This window comes from Rhinopithecus bieti, unplaced genomic scaffold, assembly GCF_001698545.2.
Source record: "Rhinopithecus bieti isolate Rb0 unplaced genomic scaffold, ASM169854v2 scaffold_48368, whole genome shotgun sequence".
Taxonomy (NCBI): Eukaryota; Metazoa; Chordata; class Mammalia; order Primates; family Cercopithecidae; genus Rhinopithecus; species Rhinopithecus bieti.
In genome coordinates this window covers 452940-477282 of record NW_016819103.1, presented here as the reverse complement: position 1 = coordinate 477282, position 24343 = coordinate 452940, and the positions used below count along the sequence as shown (strand labels likewise).

General features: G+C 44.4%; 2 protein-coding genes across 8 annotated transcripts in view; both read right to left on the bottom strand.

Moving 5' to 3' along the window:
* Positions 1 to 5846, bottom strand: part of ATG7 (autophagy related 7) — a 288133-nt gene extending 282287 nt beyond the window's left edge. The window contains exon 1 of the mRNA XM_017858252.1: positions 5746 to 5846. The gene's annotated coding sequence lies outside the window, so the exon portion shown is untranslated. The remainder of the gene's footprint in view (positions 1 to 5745) is intronic.
* A 5238-nt stretch (positions 5847 to 11084) lies between these two features.
* Positions 11085 to 24343, bottom strand: part of HRH1 (histamine receptor H1) — a 111497-nt gene continuing 98238 nt past the window's right edge. For 3 of the 7 annotated variants that reach the window (XM_017858244.1, XM_017858249.1, XM_017858250.1), the window contains exon 2: positions 11085 to 14854. In XM_017858244.1, the coding sequence (XP_017713733.1) occupies positions 13356 to 14825 (1470 nt within the window). In that variant the 5' untranslated portion in view covers positions 14826 to 14854 and the 3' untranslated portion in view covers positions 11085 to 13355. Of the gene's footprint in view, positions 14855 to 17588; positions 17904 to 19250; positions 19367 to 24343 lie in introns of those variants that run through there. The other 4 variants (XM_017858245.1, XM_017858247.1, XM_017858246.1 and 1 more) reach the window with 3 other exon arrangements.

Below are 24343 nucleotides of genomic sequence, written 5' to 3'. Positions count from 1 at the left end.
AAATCAGTACACCTTGAAAAAGAACAGAATAACAGCGATTTCCATGGAACAAGGGAAGACAACCATAAGGTCTCACTGCCTGCAGGGTCGGGCAGAATACAGCCATATTTTTCCTCTTGCAGAGAGCCTATAAATGGACGCGCAAGTAGGGAAGATATTACTAAGTTCTTTTCCTAGCAAGAAATATTAATAATTAAGACCCTGAGAAAGGAATGCATTCCTGGGGGGAGGTCTATAAATGGTGGCTCTGGGAGTGTCTGTCTCATGCGGTTGAGATAAGAACTGAAATATGCCCTAGTGTCCTGCAGTACCCTCAGGCTTACTAGGATTGGGAAACCCTGCCCTGGTAAATTGGAGGTCAGACTGGTTCTCTGCTCTCGAACCCTGCTTTCTGTTGTTTAAGATGTTTATCAAGATAATATGTGCACTGCTGAACAAAGACCCTTATCTGGAGTTTCTGATTTTGTCCTTGTCCTGTTTCCTCAGAAGCATGTGATCTTTGTTCTCCTTTTTGCCCTCTGAAGCATGTGATCTTTGTGACCTACTCCCTATTCGTATACCCCTCCCCTTTTGAAGTCCTTAATAAAACCTGCTGGTTTTGCGGCTCAGGTGGGCATCACAGTCCTACCAATATGTGATGTCACCCCCGGAGGCCCAGCTGTAAAATTCCTCTCTCTGTACTCTTTCTCTTTATTTCTCGGCCAGCTGACACGGAAAATAGAAAGAATCTATGTTGAAATATTGGGGGCACGTTCCCCCAGTAGAGTTCTGTATGGCAGCAAGGAGAGGCATATGGGGCAGAGTAGATGGACCATGCCATAAAAGCAGGCAAAGGCCATATCATGAAAAGTCTTATGTGAAAAGCTATGCCTTTGTATTGCTGCATAGATCTCTATCGTAGTAAAGGCAATCCATAGCAGTGAGGACTGGACTGCTGAGGCAGGGCAACCAGCTGGGAGGCTGTGCAGAAAGACAGGTAGGAAGGGAGGGGGGCCTCAACTGAGGGAGCAAGGGAGGAAATGGAGGAGATGTGTGTCAGGAGATAGCAACAAAGTTGAATCTATAGAACTCTGATCAATGCCTGGGCTTGGAAGATGGAAAGGAGGGACAGTACCAGAGGAAGAGTCTGAGGTGACTCTCAGGGTTCTGTTTTGGATGACTAAATGGAAGGAGGGGAATTGGCAAGATTTAAGAACAGAGAAAGAACGGCAGGTTCAAAGGGAAGATGAGGAGCTTAGTTTCAGACTTGTTTGAGTTTGAGGGTAGCACTCAGGAGAGATCTGGGCTCATGATACAGAACAGGGGTCATGAGCATATAAACAAGTTTGAAGCTTGACGCTGGGGTTGAGAAGAATATAGTAGAGGGCACAGTCTTGACAAAAAATGGCATGTGAGGGACAAAGGGGAAGAAAAGAGCCCACAATGGAGGACAAATGACCAGAGAGATAATACAAAGTAGGACTGGGTTTTCCTAAGTGAGGGGCAAGGTCAGCAATGTCAGATGTGCCAAGAAAGATAAGGAAGGAAAAGTAGTCAGGTATTCTGGCTATGTCGAGGTCTGATGACTTTGGGGACTGGTGGGACGAGAGCAGGATTGTAGCCATGACTTAGGGAAGTAGAGGTAGCAACTCTAGATAAGTCTTCCAAGAAAGGTGGCTGGGTAAAAGAGGCGTGACAGGGTGCAGCATAGGTTAATTGGAGGGTTTTTGTTTTTTTCAAAACGAGAGTAAACACAGAATATTTAAATGAGAAGGGTTGATGAAACAGGAAAGAAAATGAACAAATGATGGAACCTAGTCCTTGAGGCAAAGAAGGAGATGGGATCTCAAGCACAAATAGAGGACTTAGTCTTAAACACCATTTCTTTCACAGAATTAGAATAAAAGGCAAAAGGATAGGGTCAGCTAAAGATCAGTTGGTAAAGGATAGAAGAGGAAGTTGAGATGCCTTAATTGATGGCTGCAACTTAGTGGAGCAAAAGTCAAGGTAGGAGGTTGAGGAGAGGAATGAATACGTGGAAGACATAAAGGGAAATGGGCAAGAGACCTGCCTGAGGATATGGGGAGGGCTGAGCCATGCTGAGGGCCTATTTGGTGGCACACAAGTGTAATAGTGTCAAAAGCACAATGTTTCTACTATGGAGCTGGCAGGGCTTTAGGTTACCACAATAAAAGTGCAGTCTTGCTCTGCATAGTTAAGAGTCCTCAAGGAAAGAGGACTTCCTTTCTGTACCACACACTCAAACAGAGGCTGACAAACCCGAGCAAGTTCAAGGATGGTAACTGGGATGAAGGTGTGAGGAAATCCCAAAAGTGATCATTCTGAAGCTGGTCTGAGATGGAGTGAATAGGCTGTTCCTCAGTCTGCCAAGATCATGGAAATACATATTGATTACCAATTAACAGAGCAGCACCTCCAGTATTTATTCTCCCTTGATTATACAATCAGGCCTTAATCGTACTGGAGAAGGGTGGGGAGATCAGAAGACAGAGGAGAGGAAGCGGTGGCTCATGCCTGTGATCCCAGCACTTTGGGAGGCCAAGGCGGGCGGATCACGAGGTCAGGAGATCGAGACCACCTGGCTAACACAGTGAAACCCCGTCTCTACTAAAAAAATACAAAAAATTAGCCAGGCGTGGCGGCGGGTAGTCCCAGCTACTTGGGAAGCTGAGGCAGGAGAATGGTGTGAACCTGGGAGGCGGAGCTTGCGGTGAGCCCAGATTGCGCCACCGCCCTCCAGCCTGGGCAACAGAGTGAGACTCCATCTCAAAAAAAAAAAAAAACAAAGAGAAGAGGAAGACATTGGTGAACTTCATTTCCATGGGTAGAAGTGGACGACAGAGGCAAACTGACTTCCAAATAAAATGGATTCCAAATAAAATACAGAGATCTGGGCTCATGATACAGGGCTAATCAATCAGAGACACTAGTCAAAGAATTTTGTTACTGCTCAATTCCACACAGCAAATTCATTTCTGCCCTCCCGCCACCAGGATACTGATTCTTGTCCCCTTCCTCTGTTTCATCCCATCAGTTACCAAGTCCAGCAAATTCCACCTCCTTAATCTCTCAACTCCTCCCACCCCTCTCCATCTCCACTGTCACTGCCTTCATCCAGATCTTCATCCTGATACCTGGATCACTGCAACTGTACCCAACTGGTCCCCTGCTTGTCTTCTGTCCAGTGTAACCACCACATTACTGCCTGGGTAATTTAAAACACAAGAGGATGTCCCATCTGTTTTAAAATCTTCAGTGTCCTGCTCTCCACCCCCGCCCCCACATTTTAGAGTCCAAACTTCTAGGCCTGGCAATATTAATGACTACTGTTTATTATTTATCATCTACCAGTGCCAAGTGAGTAACATATCACCTCATTCAGTTTTTATTTCCCCTTCTTAGAGATGAGGAAACTGAAGCTTAGAAAGGAAGTGACTTGCCCAGGGTCACAAAACTAGGTCAGTGGCAATGCGAATATTGGCACGCAGCTATCTTGGATCCCAAAGTCTATGTGCTCTTAACATGCTATTGTCCACAGGGTCCTTCACGATGTGGCCAGTGCTTACCTTTCCAGTCACCTCTCATCCTACACCTCCACACTGCCACTCCAGTGAACCACAAGCAGGTCATGCATTCTCACCTCTAGCCCTTTGCTCATACCACTTCGAACCACTCTTCACCTGCCAAATCTTGTTCATCCTTTAGGTCTTGGCTAAAGCAGCATCTCCTCACTGAAACCTTTTTTGATAAGTCAGCCTGACTTATGAGTACCCTAAGTCATCCTCTACCAAACCTCCGCAATAGCTCCATGCCATACCGTTGCTACCTCCTTGACTTAAAAAAAGGTAAACTCTTTGGGGACAGGGATGTGTATCTTACTCATTTTTGTATTCCCAGCTTGCAGTGCAGTGCCAGACACACAGCTGAAGCTCAATAAATGTTTATGCTCTATAATGAGATGCTGGCTGGGAACAGAAAAGGGAACCTATGGTTGAATAATGGAAAGTCCAGTACTCAGCTCTTAAAGGATTTCAAAATCATGTCACATGAGGGCAGGAAGGAGCTGGCCAAGATAAACGGAAGGGGAAGGAGAGATGTTCTAAGCAGCAGAAGCAAACCGCTACAGGTGAGACACACCTGCAAGCAGCTTAACAAGACCGGAGCAGCGTCGGGGGATGGGAGAGCAGTTTAGCAACATAAGCCATTCCAAGACTGGCCTTTTTTTTATTCAAGTGTTAGGTCATTTCCTCAGGGAAGCTATCCCTGACCAGCTAGCTTTTATGCTTCCCCCAATTACTCTCCATCCCATGACCCTGTTTCTTTTTGTAGTACGTTTCAGAATCTGAAACACCTACCAACCCTCATTGACAATGCCGCCACCGCTGGCACCACCACTATTATTAGAAGGTGCCATGAAACAGGGTTCTTTTTCATCTTATTTTACTGATAGATCACCCGTGCCCACAATAATGCCAGGCACATAACAGGCAAATACGTGTTTCATTCATTCATCCAACAAATATTTATTGAGCATATATAATATGCTAGGCATTGCTCTATATGCTGGGGATATAACAAAACACGACAAAATTTGCTGTCATCGTTAAGTTTACTATCAGCAAATATGTTAAATATACTTAGCCTAGAGAAGAAAAGGTGAGAAGACGATGACAAACTAGCAGCTTTCAATGATGTATAGGGCAATTAAATGCAGGAATGATTCCAAGAGCCTAAAGAAGGAACAGTGAGCTAAGACTACTGAGTAGCTGCTTTCAGCTCAACCTAAGAGTCAGAACTGGGGAAGGACCAAACAGGGGCAACCAGAAGTAGAAAGCTTTCTGTCACTGAAGATATCTGGCCAGTGGGCAGAGGTGTCAGAGAAAAAAATCTAAGTAGACAATGAAAAAGGGAGGCTGGGATCCACAGGTCCCAAACTGGCAGCCACAGATATGACTGGTTACAGTTGAACAGGGTTTTGTAAAAATTGAGTTGCCAATGTTTTAAAAAACAGAATTACTTGCCTATTTTTTAAAATGGCATCAGTCACCAGTGTTTAAAAATCAGGAAATTGCACGCACGTGCACACACAGTTTGGCTTTTACTTCTCCAACATCATGTACGTTAGTACTGTACTTATAAAATTCATTTCGGTAAAATTAAAAGTTTGACTCTATTTCTGACAAATGTTCTAACACCTGCATTTACCTCACCGGATTGATTCTTATTGTGCATTATTTTCTAACCCCGTAACCAAGGAATCGAGAATCTTCTTTCTCAGAAAGTAAACTTATTTAACCTCCTCACTTAACAAATGACGGAGTATCATTCCCATTTTACAGATGAGGGAAAAGCAGCTTGAAAGAAGAAGGAACGCGCCAGAGACAGCAAAGCCAGACACAGCTAGGCTAGGAATCCAAATGTCCTATCTCCCGTGTTCCAACACTGAAGATTCTGAGCATTGCCTACCAAGAGGACAGGAGGGGCTGACTTAGGAAATAAGCACGAGCTTCCTAGTCAGAAGACCCCGGACTGAACCAGTCTGAGGGGACGCGGCTACAGACGAAGGGCGCCAGCCGTAATCAGTGAGTCCCTGGAGAAGGAAGGACCACCTAGAAGCTGGCAAAGGAAGACCCTGAGACCTGCTGTGACCCCCGCCCTCCCTAGCGAGCTCGCCCCTTGACTCCAGGCTTCCAAAACCGATCCAGCAAGACCCCACTACACCCTCGCCCGCCGCGGCTCACTTACCGCCGCTCAACTTCCGGCAACCACAGCTCTCTCTGAGACGCGCGCCCGGATGACGCAACGCGGCCCTGCCCGCGCCTGCCACCAGGAAGCGGCGCGCGTGCGCAGAGGACCAGAGGCAAGCCGGAGAAATGCGCCCCTAGCACCGGGCTAAGTGGGAGGAACTTGAGCCGTGGGGAGGGCGGGGCATCAGGGGGAGGCGATGGAGAGCGTCTCCCTTACCAGGTGTCGGAATGTCTACATTCCCTTCGGGCTTTTAAGAAAGTGCCCCACGTTTTCTCTTTTGATTTCAGAGGATAACAGGAATGATCACCATGGACATTCTCCAGGAGAGGCGGCATCAAACGCAGCACAGGGGACATGAGGGTGGCAGGTGTGGAGAGCCAGGAGATGAGTGAGAATTTTAGTAGGAAAAGGCCGGTGAACGTCTTCAGTGACCAACCTGCCTTTTCTAAACCAGCCATCATTTTCATAGCTCCTCACTGTAAGTGAGATGAAGTTATTCCCTCTCAGTACTTGTTGGTTAGATACTATGCGCGTGCGAAGCACTGGACAGGTGTTGAAGATACAGCAGTGATTATGACAAGTTTCTCTATCTGGCCTGTAAGGCCTTTCACAAGTTAACTTTGATATACCACTCTAGACTCATAATCAAGAACGATGACTGCTATTAATTTACTAGCCACCATATTTTTAGGGTTTTACGTCTCTAATCCTCACAAGAGTCCTGAAAGGTATCACCAAGTTACCTATGAAAGAACAGAATCTAAGAAAAGTTAGGTGGCTTGCTGAAAGTTAAAGGGCTTTTGGGCCAGGAACATAATCTGAAGTCTGTTTGATTCTGGCAAATAAGAAAACAAATCCAGACTAATAAGGAGACTTATTAGAAAGGATTACTGCAAGAAATGGGAGAGGTAGGAGAGAAGGAACTGTGCAATAGCAGAGGGAGACTATTGCAATAGAGAGATCATTCTAACCAAAAAATCCGCAGATGTTTCAATAGTTAGGAAAAAAGAGGGTTCCCCCACCCCCAACACTCCCCAAAGGCAGGTAAACAACGCTAGAAACAACCGAATATGGGAAGGGGGATGAAGAGGTGGCTTGATCAGATATTAGATCAGAGAATGTTTTATCTTGAGACCAACCTATTCTCAGTAGGGGTTGTATGCTAGCTCAAGCTGAGAGTGGATTAAAGTAAGGAGCCTGGGGAAAGGAAAGAAGCTTAACCCAAGTTTGGTTCATAAGCATTTTTTCCATCTGGTCAATGGAGACAAGCAGCTCTGTAATCATTTATGAGGCAAAGAATGGGAATTCAGAAGGACTATGTTTGACCTTGCCACAGTAAACAAGGGAGGCAACCATGAGTCATTTAAGTGACATGAGAATGGGTATTTCTTTGTAGTGAACACTTTCTGAAGCACAAAAAGGTTAAGAAAGATTTCTTTTTTTCTTTCTTTTTTTTTGTGTGTGTGACAGGGTCTCCCTCTGTCACCCAGGATGGAGTACAGTGGAGTGATCATAGCTCACTGCAGACTCAACCTCCTGAGCTCAAGGGATCCTCCCACCTCAGCCTCCTGAGTAGCTGGGACTACAGGTGCATGCCATCATGCCAGGCTAATTTTTTCATTTTTTGTAGAGACTGGGTCTTGCTATGTTGCCAAGGCTGGTCTTGAACTCCTGGACTCAAGTTATCCTCCCACCTCCACCTCCCAAAGTGCTGGGATCACAAGTGTGAGCCACCTTGCCCAGCAAGAAGGATTTCTTTTTTTCTTTTTTCTTTTTTTTTTTTTTTGAGATGGAGTTTCGCTCTTGTTGCCCAAACTGGAGTGCAATGGCGCAATCTCGGCTCCCTGCAACCAAACAGTAGGGACGTCACCTCCTATATGAAGGCATACCTCATATGCACCACCTCTAGGCTTTACTCTATTGAGCATATATGAGCCTAAGTTAAAGTTAGTTCTTTATAAGTTTGACTCCACTGCTGGGTTTTGTGATTTTATAATGAACACCTTTTAGAGCTTCTGCCCAACTCACAGTAATCCTTGCTTCTCTGGGAACTGCTGATTCTCCAGCTATGTTTGTACCACCTGTGTCATCCCAGCCTCCAACCCCTCCAGAGTTGACTGGAGTAAAGCGGACACAGGATGATTCTTTATCCTGAGTTTGGGACTTTTGAACTGATGTTCATAGAGTGGGAATAGGATTAGTTTATGTAGATCATTGGCAGTATCCTAGAGAGGGAGTTTCCTTGAATTCTTAGCTTGAGATTCCTATGGCTGACTTGACTCCAGCCCTCCTCAAGGCAAAGTCATCCAAAGCATCACTAGATTCCACAAAGCATGCCATGCTATGTGGCTTGAACATTTGTCCCCTCCAAAACTCATGTTAAAATTTAATTGCCATTGTGATCATATTGGGAGGTGGGATCTTTAAGAGGTGTTTAGGTCATGGGTTTCCACCCTCATGAATGCACTAATGCGGTTATCATGGGAGTGAGTTCTTTATTACAGGAGTGGGATTGCTCCTTTTTGCTCTCTCTTGACCTCTCTTTGCTCTTTCATCATGTCATGATGCATCAGGAAGGTCCTTACCAGATGCCAGCACCTTGATATTACACTTCCCAGCCTCCAGAATTGTGAGCCAATAAATTTCTGTTCATTATAAATTACCCAGTCTGTGATATTCTGTTATGGGAGCACAAAACAGACTAAGACACTCTAGTAACTATTCACAAAGTTGATTTCTGTCACTTGCAAACCTGAAGTAGCTCCACAGGGTTGAAATCATGTCTTTCTATCTCAGGTCAGACATTGTCTCCTAACGGCCTAAGAAGTGCTGGAAAAATATTTGTTAATTAACAGATAAGGTCTGGGAATCCAAAATAGATATGGGGACCAGAGCTAATGATTGCTCAGATGACAAATGAGGCTTCCTTATTAGCAGAAAGATAGGGTGAGGCTAAGGAAGAAGACCTGCCTCTACTGCCTGGAATGGGGTAGGCAGACCACTGGGGCTCCAAGACATGGAGCATTAAGAAGGATGCAGACCCAGGAGCCTTAAAAAGGCAGAGAGTGTTCTCAGACACAGCAGGGTCACGAGGCCCTGTGACACTTATTCACGGCTACAGTGATTCAGGTCAATCCATCTTCATCATTTGTCTTGCATCTCAGTTGAGGAGAGTACATGCTCCCCACAATGAGAACTATATGTCACATCAAGCTAGGCTTTGAAAGCCTGACAAATTGTGGAATGATAGATATTGGCAAATAAGATCTTTAACAGCATGTTTACTTTATTTATTTTATTTTATTCAGAGTCTCTCTTTGTCACCCAGGCTGGAGTGCAGTGGCCCAATCTTGGCTCACTGCAGCCTCAACTTTCTGGGCTCAAGTGATCCTCCTGCCTCAGCCCCCCAAGTAGTTGGGACTGCAGGTTTGCATCACAGCACCTGGCTAATTTTTGTATTTTTAGTGGAGACAGAGTTTCACCATGGTGACCAGGCTTGTCTCGAACTTCTGGACTCCAACCATCTGCCTGCGTCAGCCTCCCAGTGTGCTGGGATTACAGGCATGAGCCACCATCCTTGGCCAATAGCATGTCTCTATGGCACTTAGGGTGCATAAACAGCCAGGAGCATCCCAGCATCTTTTTCATGCTGAGTTAAGACTATTAAATCCACCTCCTGGAAGTCCATGCAGTGCCCATCTTCAAAAGAGGTCAGAAATTGTCCACAAGTCAAGTAGTCAAATGACCAATTTATTAAATGGACAATTTGCAAGCTCATAGATTTTCTGAATGAACACTTTGCTAACATTACAATGTATAAGGTTTATAGCAATTTCTATTGAAGGGAAGGGCTTCACAAGCTTTTAAAGATTGATGTGCTACTGTGATTGACAGGTTTACATTTTATTTTCAGAGGAGCATTTTAAGGAATTTTTTATTTATCAAAATATAAGGGTGGTTTATTCTGCCTTTGAATATATTTAACATATGAATACATTAATGAAGAATATGTTCCTGAATGTGGATTTTTCTTGATTGTATTAATATTATGCCATTCAGTTTACTTTCTTTTCATTCCCTTTCTCTGCTTCTCTTCTATCTCCCCATGTCTCAGTTTCTCCCTCTGCCTCCTCCTCATATCTTCATCTCTCTGTCTTTTTTTCCCCCCTTAGAAACAGATTCTCGCTCTGTTGCCCAGGCTGAAATGCAGTGGTGTGATCATAGCTCACTGCAGCCTCCAACTCCTGGGCTCAAGTGATCCTCCCACCTCAGCCTCCCAAAGGGTTGAGATTACCAGCATAGGCCACCATGCCGAGCTCCTCTCTACCTTAGTCTCCTCCTACAATCACTCCCCATCTCTGCCTTTCAGTATCCTCATCTCCTGCACATCCCTTGCCCTCTCTCGTCTTCACTGTCCCCCACCTTTTCCCCTTAGTCTTTCCTCTCTGATGCCCTGTCTCACACCCCCATTTCCTCCTATTTTTCCCCTGTCACCCGCAGTCTCTTTATTCCTCCTTTCCTGTCTCTCCCTGCAGTAGCAGCAAGCTGGAGGCAAAGACAAATTGAACATTCTTCAATGTGCTGCCATGAAAAAAAACAAAATCACTTACTGCAACTTCACAACCATTGTAGGAAAACGTGATTAGAAACCTCATCCAATATGAATTGTATTAAATGTTGTGAATAGTTACAAAGAAGTCAATGTTTGGTAAATTGGTAAATTGGTAAATTGGGCAATTGGTCATTTGAAGAACTGGCTTGAAGTTAATCAGCCTTAAGCCCATGAAAAGAATCCTGAAGGAGTTTCTGGGTCTGCAAGGTTCTTTCTTAATGATCAAGGTCCCTATAACAGCCTTCTCTTAGGAGGTGCTTATTTTAGTATTTAGGGCAGAAGGCCTGACTTCATCTGGATTTTGTGCAAGCCATCAGCCACTGATGGGATGGGGCTTTCTTAGTGGGCTGGGGCTGACATTTCTGTATCATAGTCTGTTGTCTTTTATACATTCAAAAATTAATTTCCATCTTTCAGACAGGAGTAGGAAGAGCAGACTGATAAAGTGGAAAGGAAGCACATTCCAAAATCAGACCTTGGAGTAGTTCTTCAATCTCTCTGGGCCTCAGTTTGCCTATTTGTAAAGATGGAAATCTCCCTCATGAAGTTGTTGTAAAGGCAACGTTACATAATGGCAACAATACCATTAGATAACATTAGATAAAACACAAAGCCTGGCACATGGTATGTGCTCAGCATGTTTTAAAAATGCATAGGAGTGCCTCTGTGTACCAGACACTATGCAAGCACTAGAGACACCGTATACAATAATGCATAGACCTTGTTCCTTAGACTCTGATAATTTATATTTATTGACCATTTATTGTTCTTGTCAGACTCAAATCCAGGTCTCTTTGACTCAGAGGCAGAGTTCACAATCAGTTCTCTCCACTAGTCGCCTCGATTGTTCATGATAAAGAATGGATACTTAGCTACTTGTCCATGTGGAGTGCTCTTTCGGAGTGTTCTTTGGTCCTGAGGGACCCTGAGGAGCAGCTCTCTCATAGGGAGGTCTTCTGAACAATGGTTTCTGACCTGGAAACAGACCAGCTGCAGCTTCTGAAACTGGGATTAAAGTCTCCTAAACTCCCCTAGTTCTGAACAAGAAGTTTGGGGAGTGCAAAGCAAAGTGAGAATGAAGCTTTTTATAAAAAGTAAATCCTTTTGAAAAGACATTTACAAATGTGATCAGAAACCAAAGAGAAACCCCATATCAAACTTTTGTTAACATGTGGTGGTACATTTCAATACATCTTCTTAGTCCAAGAGACTCAGAAAGGTAGAAATAAATAAATCACATACAGTATGCTTTTAAACATCATATTTTAGGTAGGTAAAAATATCTCATGTTAACAGATCATGCAAAGAGGAACACGAAATACAAAATATCAGCTTGCTCCATTTGTTATACATATTATGGTTTAGCATCAAGTTTTAAAACATAAATCACAAGCAGATTGCAACATAAACACCAAGTAAAACTATATGTTCCTATGTCTTTGCCAGTTTTTGCTTAACAGGTATGGCTATGAAAGATTACAATGACTGTTTGACAAATGCAACAGAACTCACAGATAAAAATGCACTTGGATCCTTCAAAGCCTCACCTTCTGTAGGTGCACAGGAACTCCATGTCAGCTGTTCGGCTACTCAACATACCATTTTGAGCTGCCACCACTCTTGGGAATACTGTATATGTGTATGTATGCACACTCAAGAGGGCACATTGTTAAAATATTATATTTATTTATGTTTTTCTGAGACAGAGTCTTGCTCTGTTGCCCAGGCTGGAGTGCAGTGGCATGATCTTGGCTCACTGCAACCTCCACCTCCTGGGTTCAAGCGATTCTTGTGCCTTGGCCTCCTGAGTAACTGGGGCTACAGGCATGCCCCACCATGCCCAGATAATTTTTTAGTTTTAGTATAGACAAGGTTTCGCCATATTGGCCAGACTGGTCTTGAACTCCTGGCCTCAAATGATCTGCCCACCTCGGCCTCCCAACGTGCTGGGATTATAGGCTTGAGCTACGACGCCCAGCCAAGAGGACACATTTTTGCCTTTTGGAGAAAATATGCTACAATAAGTTGGAACCCCAGAGGATTTGTATTCTAACTTTCTCAAATAACTAGCTATGTGACCTTGGGTACCTCTCTCACCTTGCTGCACCTCAATTTGCTCCTCTGCAAACTAGAGTTAGAACATTGCTGGACTTAAATGAGACAAACCTAGTACACCCCTCAAAAAATATGGCATTCTGCCCCATTCCTTCTTTTAATTTTAACGTGCAACAATTCAAAAATATTTCATTTCTCTTTCTTTTGAGGACACCTTTTGCCACCACTTTTTTAATAGCCAAAGGAAATTGGGGGTTAAAGACGATGGGTGTGCAAGCTGCATAATTTTCTATCCACTCTAAACATGTGTGAGTAAGAAATAATAAGGCAGAATTTCCAGGGTGGTTTAGACACTGGTTCTGGAGAAAGCTGTAAAAGAGGCTCAGAAGAGAAGTTTTCTGAGAAGGGGGCCCCTGTGGAACAGCTGTCATGCCTCTCAAGGTGACCCCTGGGAGGGGACAGCAACTATTCGCATGGATAAGGTCTCTGCAGTCATACAGCTCCATTCTAGGAGGACTCAAGAGTTCTTTTCAATTCTCCAGTGGAACCCTAGCCACGTGTCCCTTCAGTTGTCAATCATTTGACTTAGAAAGCTTGAATTACAATGAGAGTCTGAGGCTCCCATAGTTCCTGGGGAGCAGGAGAGCTCCATCCAGGTCTGATTCTCTTTTTTTTCTTTTTGAACCCAGTTACAAGAAACAGGTTTGATTCTCTTGCAAAGATTCTGCTTCCTCCTCAAAGTTCAATCTCTCTGCTGATCACCACCATCTGCTGTTCTTCTATGGTGCCTAAGAACTTTCCAAACTACCAAGCCCCTAAGACTGTGGTTTGGATTCCAGAAAGCCTAGGTGCCTGCCTGGCAACACACAGGCCTTCGTCCTCTATTTCCCCTTGTTGGACATCATAAGAATCGTTTTGTTGCATCCTCTCAGAGCCTCCCCTAGGAGCGAATATGCAGAATTCTCTTGAACGTCTTCTTGAAGTTCTCATTGCACAAGGGGTAGATGAGGGGATTCAGCGTGGAGTTGATATAGCCCAGCCAGATGGTGAACATGTGCAGATGTTCATTGCAACAGCTCTTGCAGAAGGCAATGACCATGAAGAAGATGAAGTAAGGGATCCAGCAGAGGATGAAGGCTGCCATGATAAAACCCAACTGTTTGGCGGCCTTCCTTTCGCGGTTCATGTGCAACCCAGATACATACTGTCTCGAATGTGAGCGGAGCCTCTTCCAAGTAAACTTGATGTAATCCAGGCCTGTGTTAGACCCACTCCTCAATTTGCCTTTGCCTGGTGCTGTCTCTGTGATGGTATCTGAATCTGTTCGAGAGAAAGATTGGCTATCACCTAACGTCTGATCCTCTGGCATCTCGCTGGCCTCATGTGTGTTCAGGCCCTGCTCATCTGTCTTGAGCTGGCCATGGCTCTGGTTGACGGCTACATAGTCCCTGCTACTCCCCTCTGCCGCAGTCTGCATCTGCACAATATCAAGTGGAAAGCAGTGGAGTTTGTCTACTTCTCCATCATCCTCTTGGCTGAAGACAACTGGGGATTTCATCTCCTTGGGGGTTTGGGATGGTGACTTCAAGACAGATCCACCACCAGCATCTTTTGGCTTCCTTTTAAGAACCTCCCAGGGAGACTCCTTCCCTGGTTTCTTGGCACCCCCCTTGAAGTTCTCTGGCCTCAGCTTAATTTCTGAGAAGGAAGGGAGGGATCCATTGATGAGCTCCCGGTGCTGGCAGTGTTGTCGTACGGCCTTGTAGATCTTGGCATAGAACCAGAGCATGAGCAAGGTGGGCAGGTAGAAGTTGATGATGGCAGTCATGACCTTGAACCAGGTGACATCATAGAAATCTGTCTCACACTTGTCCTCTCGGCGCACCGAGGTCTGCTGCTTGAAGTGATTCCAGCCTAGAATGGGAATAACCCACAGAAAAGAGAGAAACCAGGCCCCCAAAATGGTGGCCGAGGCTCGGGTCTTGGTACGATACTTAAGGTACCTGAGGGGCTGCTGGACAGAGCGGTAGCGATCAATGCACAGGATGAAGACACTGAAAATGGACGCTGTGCTGGCCACGTAGTCCATGGAAAGCCAAAAGAGGCAGAGAGGACGGCCCAGTAACCACTTGGACGTGAGCAGGTAGAGGATGTTCATAGGCATGACGACAGCACCCACGATCAGGTCTGCCACCGAGAGGCTGACGATGTACAGGTTCCCCACGGTGTGGAGCTTCCGCTCACTCCGTACAGCATACAGCACCAGCAGGTTGAGCCCCACTGTGACCAAGGAGATAGTGCTCAGGACCACCACCAGTGGCATCAGCTGGGGGCTGGCCATAGTGGTCTTGTTCCCCTCACACATCTTGTCTTCTAGGAGGTAGGAGGAATTGGGGAGGGTCATTGGCATAAGAGCAGCCACCAGTTACGGCTCACTCCCTGGGAGAAAAGATAGAAAAAGTAAGGTCAGAGACTTGGGTGATCAGTGGCCACTTAGCAGCATGATGTTCATCAGACTGGAGTTGTATGCTCTTGGGGGTAACAGACACTGCTGGTTACCTACTCAACAGCCATGTCCCCTTTTCCTTATTCATGCATTCATTCCCTCACTCAACAACTATTTATTGAATTCCTGTCACTCTTCTAGGTATTGAGGATATAGCTGTGAACAAAACAGACAAAAATGTTTGCCCTTACGGAATGTGCATTCTAGTGAGAGAGTTGGGCAGAAGCAAGGTAAATAAGGAGTTTGTAGAAATCTAATTCTGCACATGTTCTGGGAATGTGGGCTGCATCCTCATGTGTCTAAGCAGAATATGGCAATCTAGTTCCTCTTTACAGTGGCGGATAGAGGAGTGACCATGAGATACCACCATGGCCAAGGAATTGGATAAGGACGTCAAATGGCAGAGGTGGAGTTTTCAGGAACGTTCTTCCTTTCTGACAAATGAGCAAAACAAGAAAAATTGTTGTTGCTCACTTGCCTCCTCCTTCCTGACAGGATGTGAGGAAGTGATGTTTGAGGCCATGACAGTCATCTTGGGACCATCGGGAATGCCAAGAAAATGCCAACCTAGGGCCTCACTGTCGCTAAGCTGCTGAGCCAACTCTGGAATCTTCTTCTCTCAGACTTGTTATTATGGGAAATAATTAAATGGGTTTTGTTTTGCTTTGCTTTGCTTTTTTTCTTTTTTCTTACATCACTGTTGTGGGAGTTCTTACTTGCAGCTAAAACCATCCCTAACTGATACAGAGGAGGTTCTAAGGGGACACACCAGAGGCACATAAAGCATGAAATAAATCTAGCATATCTTTTTAGAGGAAAGTTCTCAAGTGAAAAGGGGATTATGTTATTTGGAAAAGTATATTTGTTATTTTACTTTTCTATTTGAAAAACAAACAATTTTTTTTAAATTACATAAATCATGCCAAGCAATATGTAACAAGACCCTTGCTAGTAGGCTGGAAATGGTGGCTTACACCCATAATCCCAGCATTTGGGGAGTCTGAGGTGGGAGGATTGCTTGAGGGCAAGAGTTAAAGGTGGAATGATCACTTGAGGTCAAGAGTTGCAGCCCGGGCAACACAGTGGAATCCCGTCTTTACAATGAAATTTTTAAAAAATTGGCCCAGCATGATAGCACACACTTATAGTCCTAGCTACTCGGGAGGCTGCAGTGTGCTGTGATCACATCACTGCACTCCAGCTTGGGTGACAGGGCAAGATCCTGTATCTGAAAACAAAATAAAATCCTTTGCTAGTAAGGCTCTACTGAAAACGGACTGTATCCTCTGTTATTGGTGATATCCAAGTCAGGTGGTTGGGTGTGAAATTAAGTATTAAATCTTCTGGAAGGAGTTTTTAGATTTTTTTTCTTTTTTTTTTTGAGATAGCGTCTCACTCTGTCACCCAGGCTGGAGTGCAATGGCACCATCTCGGCTCACTACAATCTCCAGCTCCCAGATTCAAGTGATTCTCCTGCCTCAGCCTCCCGAGTAGCTAGGATTACAGGAGTGTGCCACCACACCCGGCTATTTTTTCTGTATTTTTTTAGAAGACACGGGGTTTCACCATGTTGATCAGGCTGGACTTGAACTCCTGACCTCAGGTGATCCACCCACCTTGAACTCCCAAAGTGCTGGGATTACAGGCATGAGGCACCACGCCCAGCCTTTTTTTTTTTTTTAAAGACAGTCTCACTCTGTCACCCAGGCTGGAGTGCAGTGGCACCATCTCAGCTCACTGCAATCTCTGCCTTCCGGGTTCAAGTGATTCTCATGCCTCAGCTTCCCGAGTAGCTGCAATTACAGGCACCCACCACTACACCGAGCAAATTTTTGTATTTTTAGTAGAGAAAGGGTTTCACCATGTTGGTCAGGCTGATCTTGAACTCCTGACCTCAGATATCCGCCCACCTTGGCCTCCCATAGTGCTGGGATTACAGGCGTGAGCCACTGTGCCTGGCCAAGTTTTTAGATTTTCATATTCATCAAGAAGTGGTAAGTTTAAAGAAAACTGATAAACACTAATAAATAGTGTAAATTTATCTCAATAATTTAGCAAAAACAAATATTTTTACATTAAGACGAAGCCAGATAAGTTGTTGAGTAGAAGGCTAAATTAATTAATTAATGTATTCATTTATTTATTTAGAGACAGAGTCTCGCTCTGTCACCCAGGCTGGAGTGCAATGGCGCGATCTCGGTTCACTGTAACCTCTGCCTCCCGGGTTCAAGCGATTCTCCTGCCTCAGCTTGCTGAGTAGCTGGGATTACATGCACCCGCCACCACGCCCAGCTAAGTTTTGTATTTTTAGTAGAGACGGGGTTTCACCATATCAGCCAGGATCGTCTCAATCTCCTGACCTCATGATCCTCCCGCCTCAGCCTCCCAAAGTGCTGGGATTACAGGCGTGAGCCACCATGCCCAGCCTGTAGAAGGCTACATTTATATAATTTTTTAAGATAAAAATCAAAACCCCACGATATTTGATCCTTGTGGAAGGAATCTTCTATATGTCTTTGGTGGAAAAACACCATTTTGAGCAGCACCGATTGTGCCCAAACTCTGCCATTTATTTTCTCAGTGATCTCTTGGCCTCCATCTTCTCATGTGTCAAATGGGTCGGGGGGGTAGACAATCTCTAAAGACTTTTCCAGGTCTCTTTCTTACAGTGGTATTTTTTGATGTCCTCCAGCTCTTAGCTGCCAGTCAGAGCAATCCTCTGATTGCTGATGGCGCCTCCTCTGACTTCTTCAACAACATCACTGTCTCCTTGGGTGACCCAAAGTCCTGCTGTATGCTCCTGTCACTCTGTGCTGTTGGCCTCGGGGGTCTCATCCTCTGACTTCCCTACTCCTCGGTCATCACCTCCTATGAGGACAACACTCCAGCCTGTATTTTTCTCCATTCCCGTATCTAATGCCTTGCAGCTTCACCTTCTGTCCTGATCGAGTCCAAACCCCGTGCAATTGTCCACAGCCACCTCTGGAAGGAAGAAAGTAAGCTGTGAAAGGAAAACAACTTGGGGCCCCAAAATCACTTAAGCTGAAGGGAAAAGTCAAACTGGGAACTGCTTTGGGCAAACCTGTCTCCCATTCTATTCAAAGTCATCCCTCTGCTCACTAAGATAAATGCATATCTTCTGATTGCCTCTTTTGGAGATGCTAATCAGAAACTCAAAAGAATGCAACCACGTCTCTAATCTACCTAAGTCCTAGAAGCCTCCTCCCAGCTTTGAGTTGACCCGCCTTTCCCAGACCGAACGAGTGTTCATCTTACATATATTAATTGTGCCTCATGTCTCCCTAGAATGTATAAAACCAAACTGTGCTCTGACCACCCTGGGCGCATAGTCAGGACCTCCTGTTGCTGTGTCATGGGTTTGCATCCTCAACCTTGGCAAAATAAACTTTCTAAATTAACTGAGACTTGTCTCAGATTTTCAGGGTTCATAAGGCTAAGGAAGTATTGTCTCAGGGATTTTTATTTTTTACTGTTTTGCTTGGAAGGAAGCAGGAAGTAGTTCCCCTAAATACTTCCCCAGCTTGGCATTCTCAAGGTGGCTCTCAGCTCCCTGGCCTCCAGAGGCGTCTCCTTTCTCTCTTTTCCTCATTGTCTGGCATATAGAGGGGAGAGAAACCATTTTTTATTTTATGTTATTTTTTACTTTTTAATTTTAATTTTAATTTGAGACAGAGTTTCGCTCTTCTGCCCAAGCTGGAATGCAATGCTGCGATCTCAGCTCACTGCAACCTCCTTTCAGAGATGATAAATTCCTCTTTAAAAAGCTTTAGTTCCCTGTTCTTTGTTTCTTAAGACCAACTTCCTTGTACTTCCTTGTCTCCTAGCTACCTGTTCTGTAAACAGCCTTCCTGCCTTTGCCATGCTCAGACAAGTCCAGATATGCCTTCCCAGCTAGTAATGGACAGTCCCTCTTCCTTCCCACCTAATAGACCCCATTCAATTTTAAACCTTAGCCAATCAAGTTAGCTTAGATTGTGAGGTCCAACCACAGCCAATGGGGAAAGGATACAGAAGTGCTAGGAACTGCCTTAGGGAGCAAAAACCCCTGCCCTACGCTGCTTTGTGTGCTCTTGCGATTGTGACTGGTGCAAGCTGCACCCTTCTGCAGAAGTAAATTTGTCTTGCTGAGGCATTTTCTGCCTACGTGCTGTTTTTCTTTGAGGCACCAGGCACTTGTTTCTAACAAATTTGGGAGTTCGTCTGGGATTCCCATTCTCCTCCTGGAAGGGGTCTCAGATCATCTCTCATGAGGAGATGCAGCCTGCTGCTTTGTTGAAGTGGCCTCAAGGGTAAGGGATTGAGACCCACCTGGTGTGATGAATAAACCTGGATTCCAGCAATGCGAGAAGAAAAGGCCTACAGATACTGTGGCGACCAGGTAACTCTGTGCACAGACCAAGGTAAGAAAAACCTTGGGGGTGGTGAAGTATTTCCTTGGTGGTCGGGACATCCTGGAGGTTGAAAGTGAGGGAGTAAGATGCACAATTGAGTGCAGAGCAAGTACAGAGTCTGGATCTGATTCTGCAGTCACCTCATATGGCTTGAAGGCAGTTTGCCTGTTGTGGGGTTTATATCAACCTGCCTATGCTAAGAGGGACCTGAAAATTACCACAAGGGAAGCAGATGAAGGATGAAGCGAAAGCTGAAGAGTGTGAGAAATCTCTAGTAGGAGAAGTTGAGCCCCACAGACTCGCCAGGGTGCAAGAAATCTCTAGTAAGAAAGATTGCGCCCCAGGGATAAACACTTTCTCCAGGATGGGAAATACATCAAGTAAGACAAAAGATAGGAAAAATCATGATCGTGATAATATCCCCTCTGATAGTCCCCTAGGCCTAATGTTAGAATATTGGAAGGATAATGAAAGGACCAAACACAAGAAAAAGCAGCAAATGATAAAATACTCTGTTTTGTTTGGACTAAAGAACCTTCCTCTCCCCAAGCAGCTGCCACCACAGACCCCTCCCCTAAACCTAAAAAAGGAGCTTAAACCACTCTTAGATGACCCTTATGGAGTGGCAGATCAAATCAATCAGTTTTAGGACCCCAGTTATATACTTTGGATGAGTTAATGTCTATCTTAGGCATCTTATTCTCAGGAGAAGAAAGGAGCATGATATGCAGGACCACTATGACCATTTGGGAACGTGAACACCCTCCTGGTCAGAATGTTCCAGTGGCTGAACATAATTCCCAGCCCAGGATCCTCAATGGGATAACAACAATATAGCCCATCGAGGAAGTATGAGAGACCTTAGGGAGATGGTAATAAAAGGAATTTGAGAATCAGTGCCCCACACCCAAAATCTTACCAAGGCCTTTAATATAAAACAGGGAAAAGATGAGGGACCGACAGAATTTTTAGAAAGGCTTAAAGAGCAAATGAGAAAAATATGCTGGCCTAGAATCAGAAGACCCCTTGGACAAGGAATGTTAAAGCTCCACTTTGTCACCAATAGCTGGCCAGATATTACTAAGAAATCACAGAACAAATGTTTCAAATGTGGAAAAATAGGTCACTTTAAAAGACAATGTCCCAAATGGGAAAAAGAAGAAAAATCATCTCACTTATGGCTTTTGAAGAAGACTAGGGAAGTCAGGGGCTCTATCTTTTTATCTTGAGTCCCACCAAGAGCCCTTGGTAAATTTAGAAGTAGGACCTAAACCTGAGCTTATTACCTTTTTAATCGAGTCAGAAGCAGCTCACTCCTCAGTTTGTTATCTTCCATCTAGTGTAACTTGTTCACAAGAAAACTTTTATCTCTGGGGTAAAAGGAGAAGGATTTAGAGCAAAATCTTAAAGGAGACAAAATGAAATATAAAACTGATCAGCTAGTATCAAATTTCCGTTAATTCCAGAAGCAGGGACAAATCTATTAGGAAGCGATTTAATACTAAAATTAGGCTTAGGCCTCCAAATCAATTATGGAAAATCCCTCCCCTCCCCTCCCTAATCTTGCTCACCACTGCAGATGAAGAACACATTTATCCCCAGGTATGGTCAAAAGATGGGATCAAGGAAAGTTACAGATTCCTCTGATTCATGTTAAATTTAAAACCCCTGGGGAAGTAGTAAAGAGAAAGAAATACCCTATTCCTTTAGAAGCCAGGGTAAATTCAAAACCTGTAATTGAAGGTCTTCTCCATGATGGGCTTCTTAAATCCTGTATGTCTCCTTGTAACACTCCAAAACTGCCTTTAAAGAAGGCAGACGGGTCATACTGGTTAGTGCAAGACCTTAGAGGTATTAATCAGATAGTACAGTAATTGATTTAAATTATGCCTTCTGGGCTTGTCCATTAGCAGAGGGCAGCCAGGACCTATTTGTCTTTGAGTGGAAAGACCCTCACTCCAGTTGAAAACAGCAATACCGATGGACAGTCTTACCCCAGGGGTTTACAGAGTCTCCAAATTTATTTAGTCAAATATTAGAACAAGTCCTAGAGAAACTTTCCCTGCCCTCATGCATATGCCTCCTCCAGTACATGGATGGTCTTCTAATTTCAGGAGATGATAGAAAAGAAGTAGCAGCCTTCTCAACTCATGTCTTAAATTTTCTGTGGGATGAAGGGTTAACAGTCTCAAAAAACAAACTCCAATTTGTAGAACCTGAAGTAAAATATTTAGGGCATTTAATTAGCAAAGGCAAATGGAAAATTGGGCTTGAACGGATTGAAGGAGGATTAGTCAGATACTGTCATCTATGGATAGACTCTTATGCCCTAGAAACAAAATTCTCATACAAAAAGCTCACACAAGACGAGCCAGACCCCGTCATTTGGCAAGTACCAGAAATCCAACAGGTGGAAAGGTTAAAACATCTATTAGTAACTGCCCCTGTCCTAGCTTTACCCTCCGTAAGCAGCCATTCCATCTTTTTGTCAATGTAAACAAGGGCGTAGCCTTAGGAGTATTTACCCAAAAGCACGGAGGCCACCAGCAACCTGTAGGCTTCCAGTCAAAATTCTTAACCCAGTAACCCACGGATGGCCCAAATGCATTCAATCTGTAGCGGCAACTGCTTTGCTAACAGAAGAAAGTGGAAAAATAACTTTTGGCGGAAACCCCATTGTGAGCACACCTCACCAGGTCAGAACTATCCTAAATCAGAAGGCAGAAAGGTTGCTTACTGACTCAAGAATTTTAAAATACAAGGTTATCTTGTTAGAAAAAGATGATTTAATCCTAACTACTGATGATTCACTTAACCCTGCTGCCTTCTTAACAGGAAATGCAAATGCAGAAAAAAAACCCATGCCCCAGACCAGAAGAACTTGGGCATAGATGTTTAGATAAACTCCCTTTCAAACCGGAAGACACCTTTTTGTAGATGGTTCTTCTCAAGTAATAAAAGGGAAAAGGCATAACGGGTACTCAGGAGTAGACAGAGACACCCTACCTAATGACTGGTCTGAGCAAACGTGAGTTGTTTACACTAATTCAAGCCTTAAAATTTCTGCAAAACCAAGAGGGAACTATTTATACTGACTTCAAGTATGTCTTTGGAGTAGTCCACACCTTTGGGAAAATTTGGGCACAGCAAGGCCTTATTAACAGTAAAGGGGCCAAAACTTAGTCCACACAGACTTGATAATCCAAGTACTAGAGAACTTAGAGCTGCAGAAGAGACAGCAGTTGTTCATGTTCCAGGTCACTAGAAGAATCTTTCCTTTGAGAGCCGAGGGAATAATCTAGCTGACCAAGTGGCCAAACAAGCTGCCTCTTCTCAAGCAGCACCCATTTTCCACCTAACCCCTTATCTTACCCCTCCAGCTACAGTCCCTATTTTCTCCCCCAGAGAGCAAGAAAAGTTAAAAGAAATAGGAGCCAAAGAAAGCCACGAGGGAAAATGGGTACAATCAGATAAGAAGGAAATGCTGTCTAAGCCCCTCATGCGAGACATACTGTCACAGCTACATCAAGGAACTCACTGGGGTCCCCAAGCTATGTGTGATGCAGTCCTCAGAGTTTACGGATGCATAGGAATTTATACCCTTGCCAGACAAGTTGCAGATAGTTGCATAGTGTGCAGAAAAACCAAAAAACCACCTAAAGAAAATAGGAATACCACATGCCGTGCATCCACCCTCATCAGGGAGAGTAGAAAGGCCTATTGCCCTGTTGAGAGTCCGAACTGCTCCCCGAAAAGATATAGGTCTACCCCCCATGAGATGCTTTTTGGATTGCCTTATCTACATTCTACTACTGATCTTCCTACATTTGAAACAAAAGATCAGTTTCTTAGAAACTGTGTATTAGGTCTATCTTCTATCCTTTGCTCCCTCAGGACTCAAGGCCTCCTAGCACAAACTCCAACCCTTGAATTCCTCTTTCCCCCAGCTACCCTTCATCTTATTATTAATGTTACTAAGTCTAACTCACCTCAAACTATCACTTTCGATGCTCGTCTTGTTATATACCCTGTGGAGATCTGCAGGGTCAAAGACAACTCTACTTCAGAAAAGTATCTTTGTGCTTCCTGGTTCTCCTCAGACTGGAAATCCGTTAACTGGGATCAATTAGTCTGGGAAGATTTTAATGGAGATTCCGTTAATTGGGAATCTTGTCCTCCTAAAGCAGAGCATCAGCATCTCTGCCATAGTTGGTCCAATGTTCTATTGACCACCAAAAACCAGGGATGGATGGCCCCAACGAGTAGTTGTATATTCCTGAAACCATACATTTGTGTCACTAAAGGGAGTACTCCTCCCAATTGCCAATATAACCAGTGTAATCCTGTACCAATTTCCATTGCTATCCCAACTTTTCAAGGTTCTTACCCTTCCTTGAGCCGTTTTTATGGTATAGCAGCAGAAGTCTCAGGGACAGACCCTATAGAGTATTTCGAAATGCGCTTCATCGCTCCTCCACCTCCTTCATCCCCTTCTCCCTCTCCTCCTAAACCCTCTTCTAACCAAACCTTTTCTCGCTTCATACCCAATGATAAAACTAAAGTAGCCATTATAGAAGTTAAAGATTTAAAGCAAACTCTAGCTATTGAAACAGGATATCAAGATCCAAATGCCTGGCTGGAATGGATTAAATATTCCATCTGCAAGCTAAATAAAAGCGACTGTTAGGCTTCTGTGACAGGTAGGCCAGAAACCCAAATTTACCCTTCCCACTTGGATGGTCATCTGACCAATGAGGCATGGCCTGGATGATCGCTGTCTTCCAGAACCCCACAGCCTGGGGTAATGAGTCATGCAAGATCCTTCCACTGCTGTTCCCTTAAGACCAATTTCCTCAAAAGCCCCCCGGGTCAGCCCCCAAGGGCCATCCAGCCTCCAGCCTCTGATGTTAACTTCACCTCTTGCCTTTCATGGCAGGCAAAGAAGTTAGCATTCCTTGGAGACTTAACAGGGTGCAGTGAAACCAAGCCTTTTCTTTTTTTTTTTTTTTT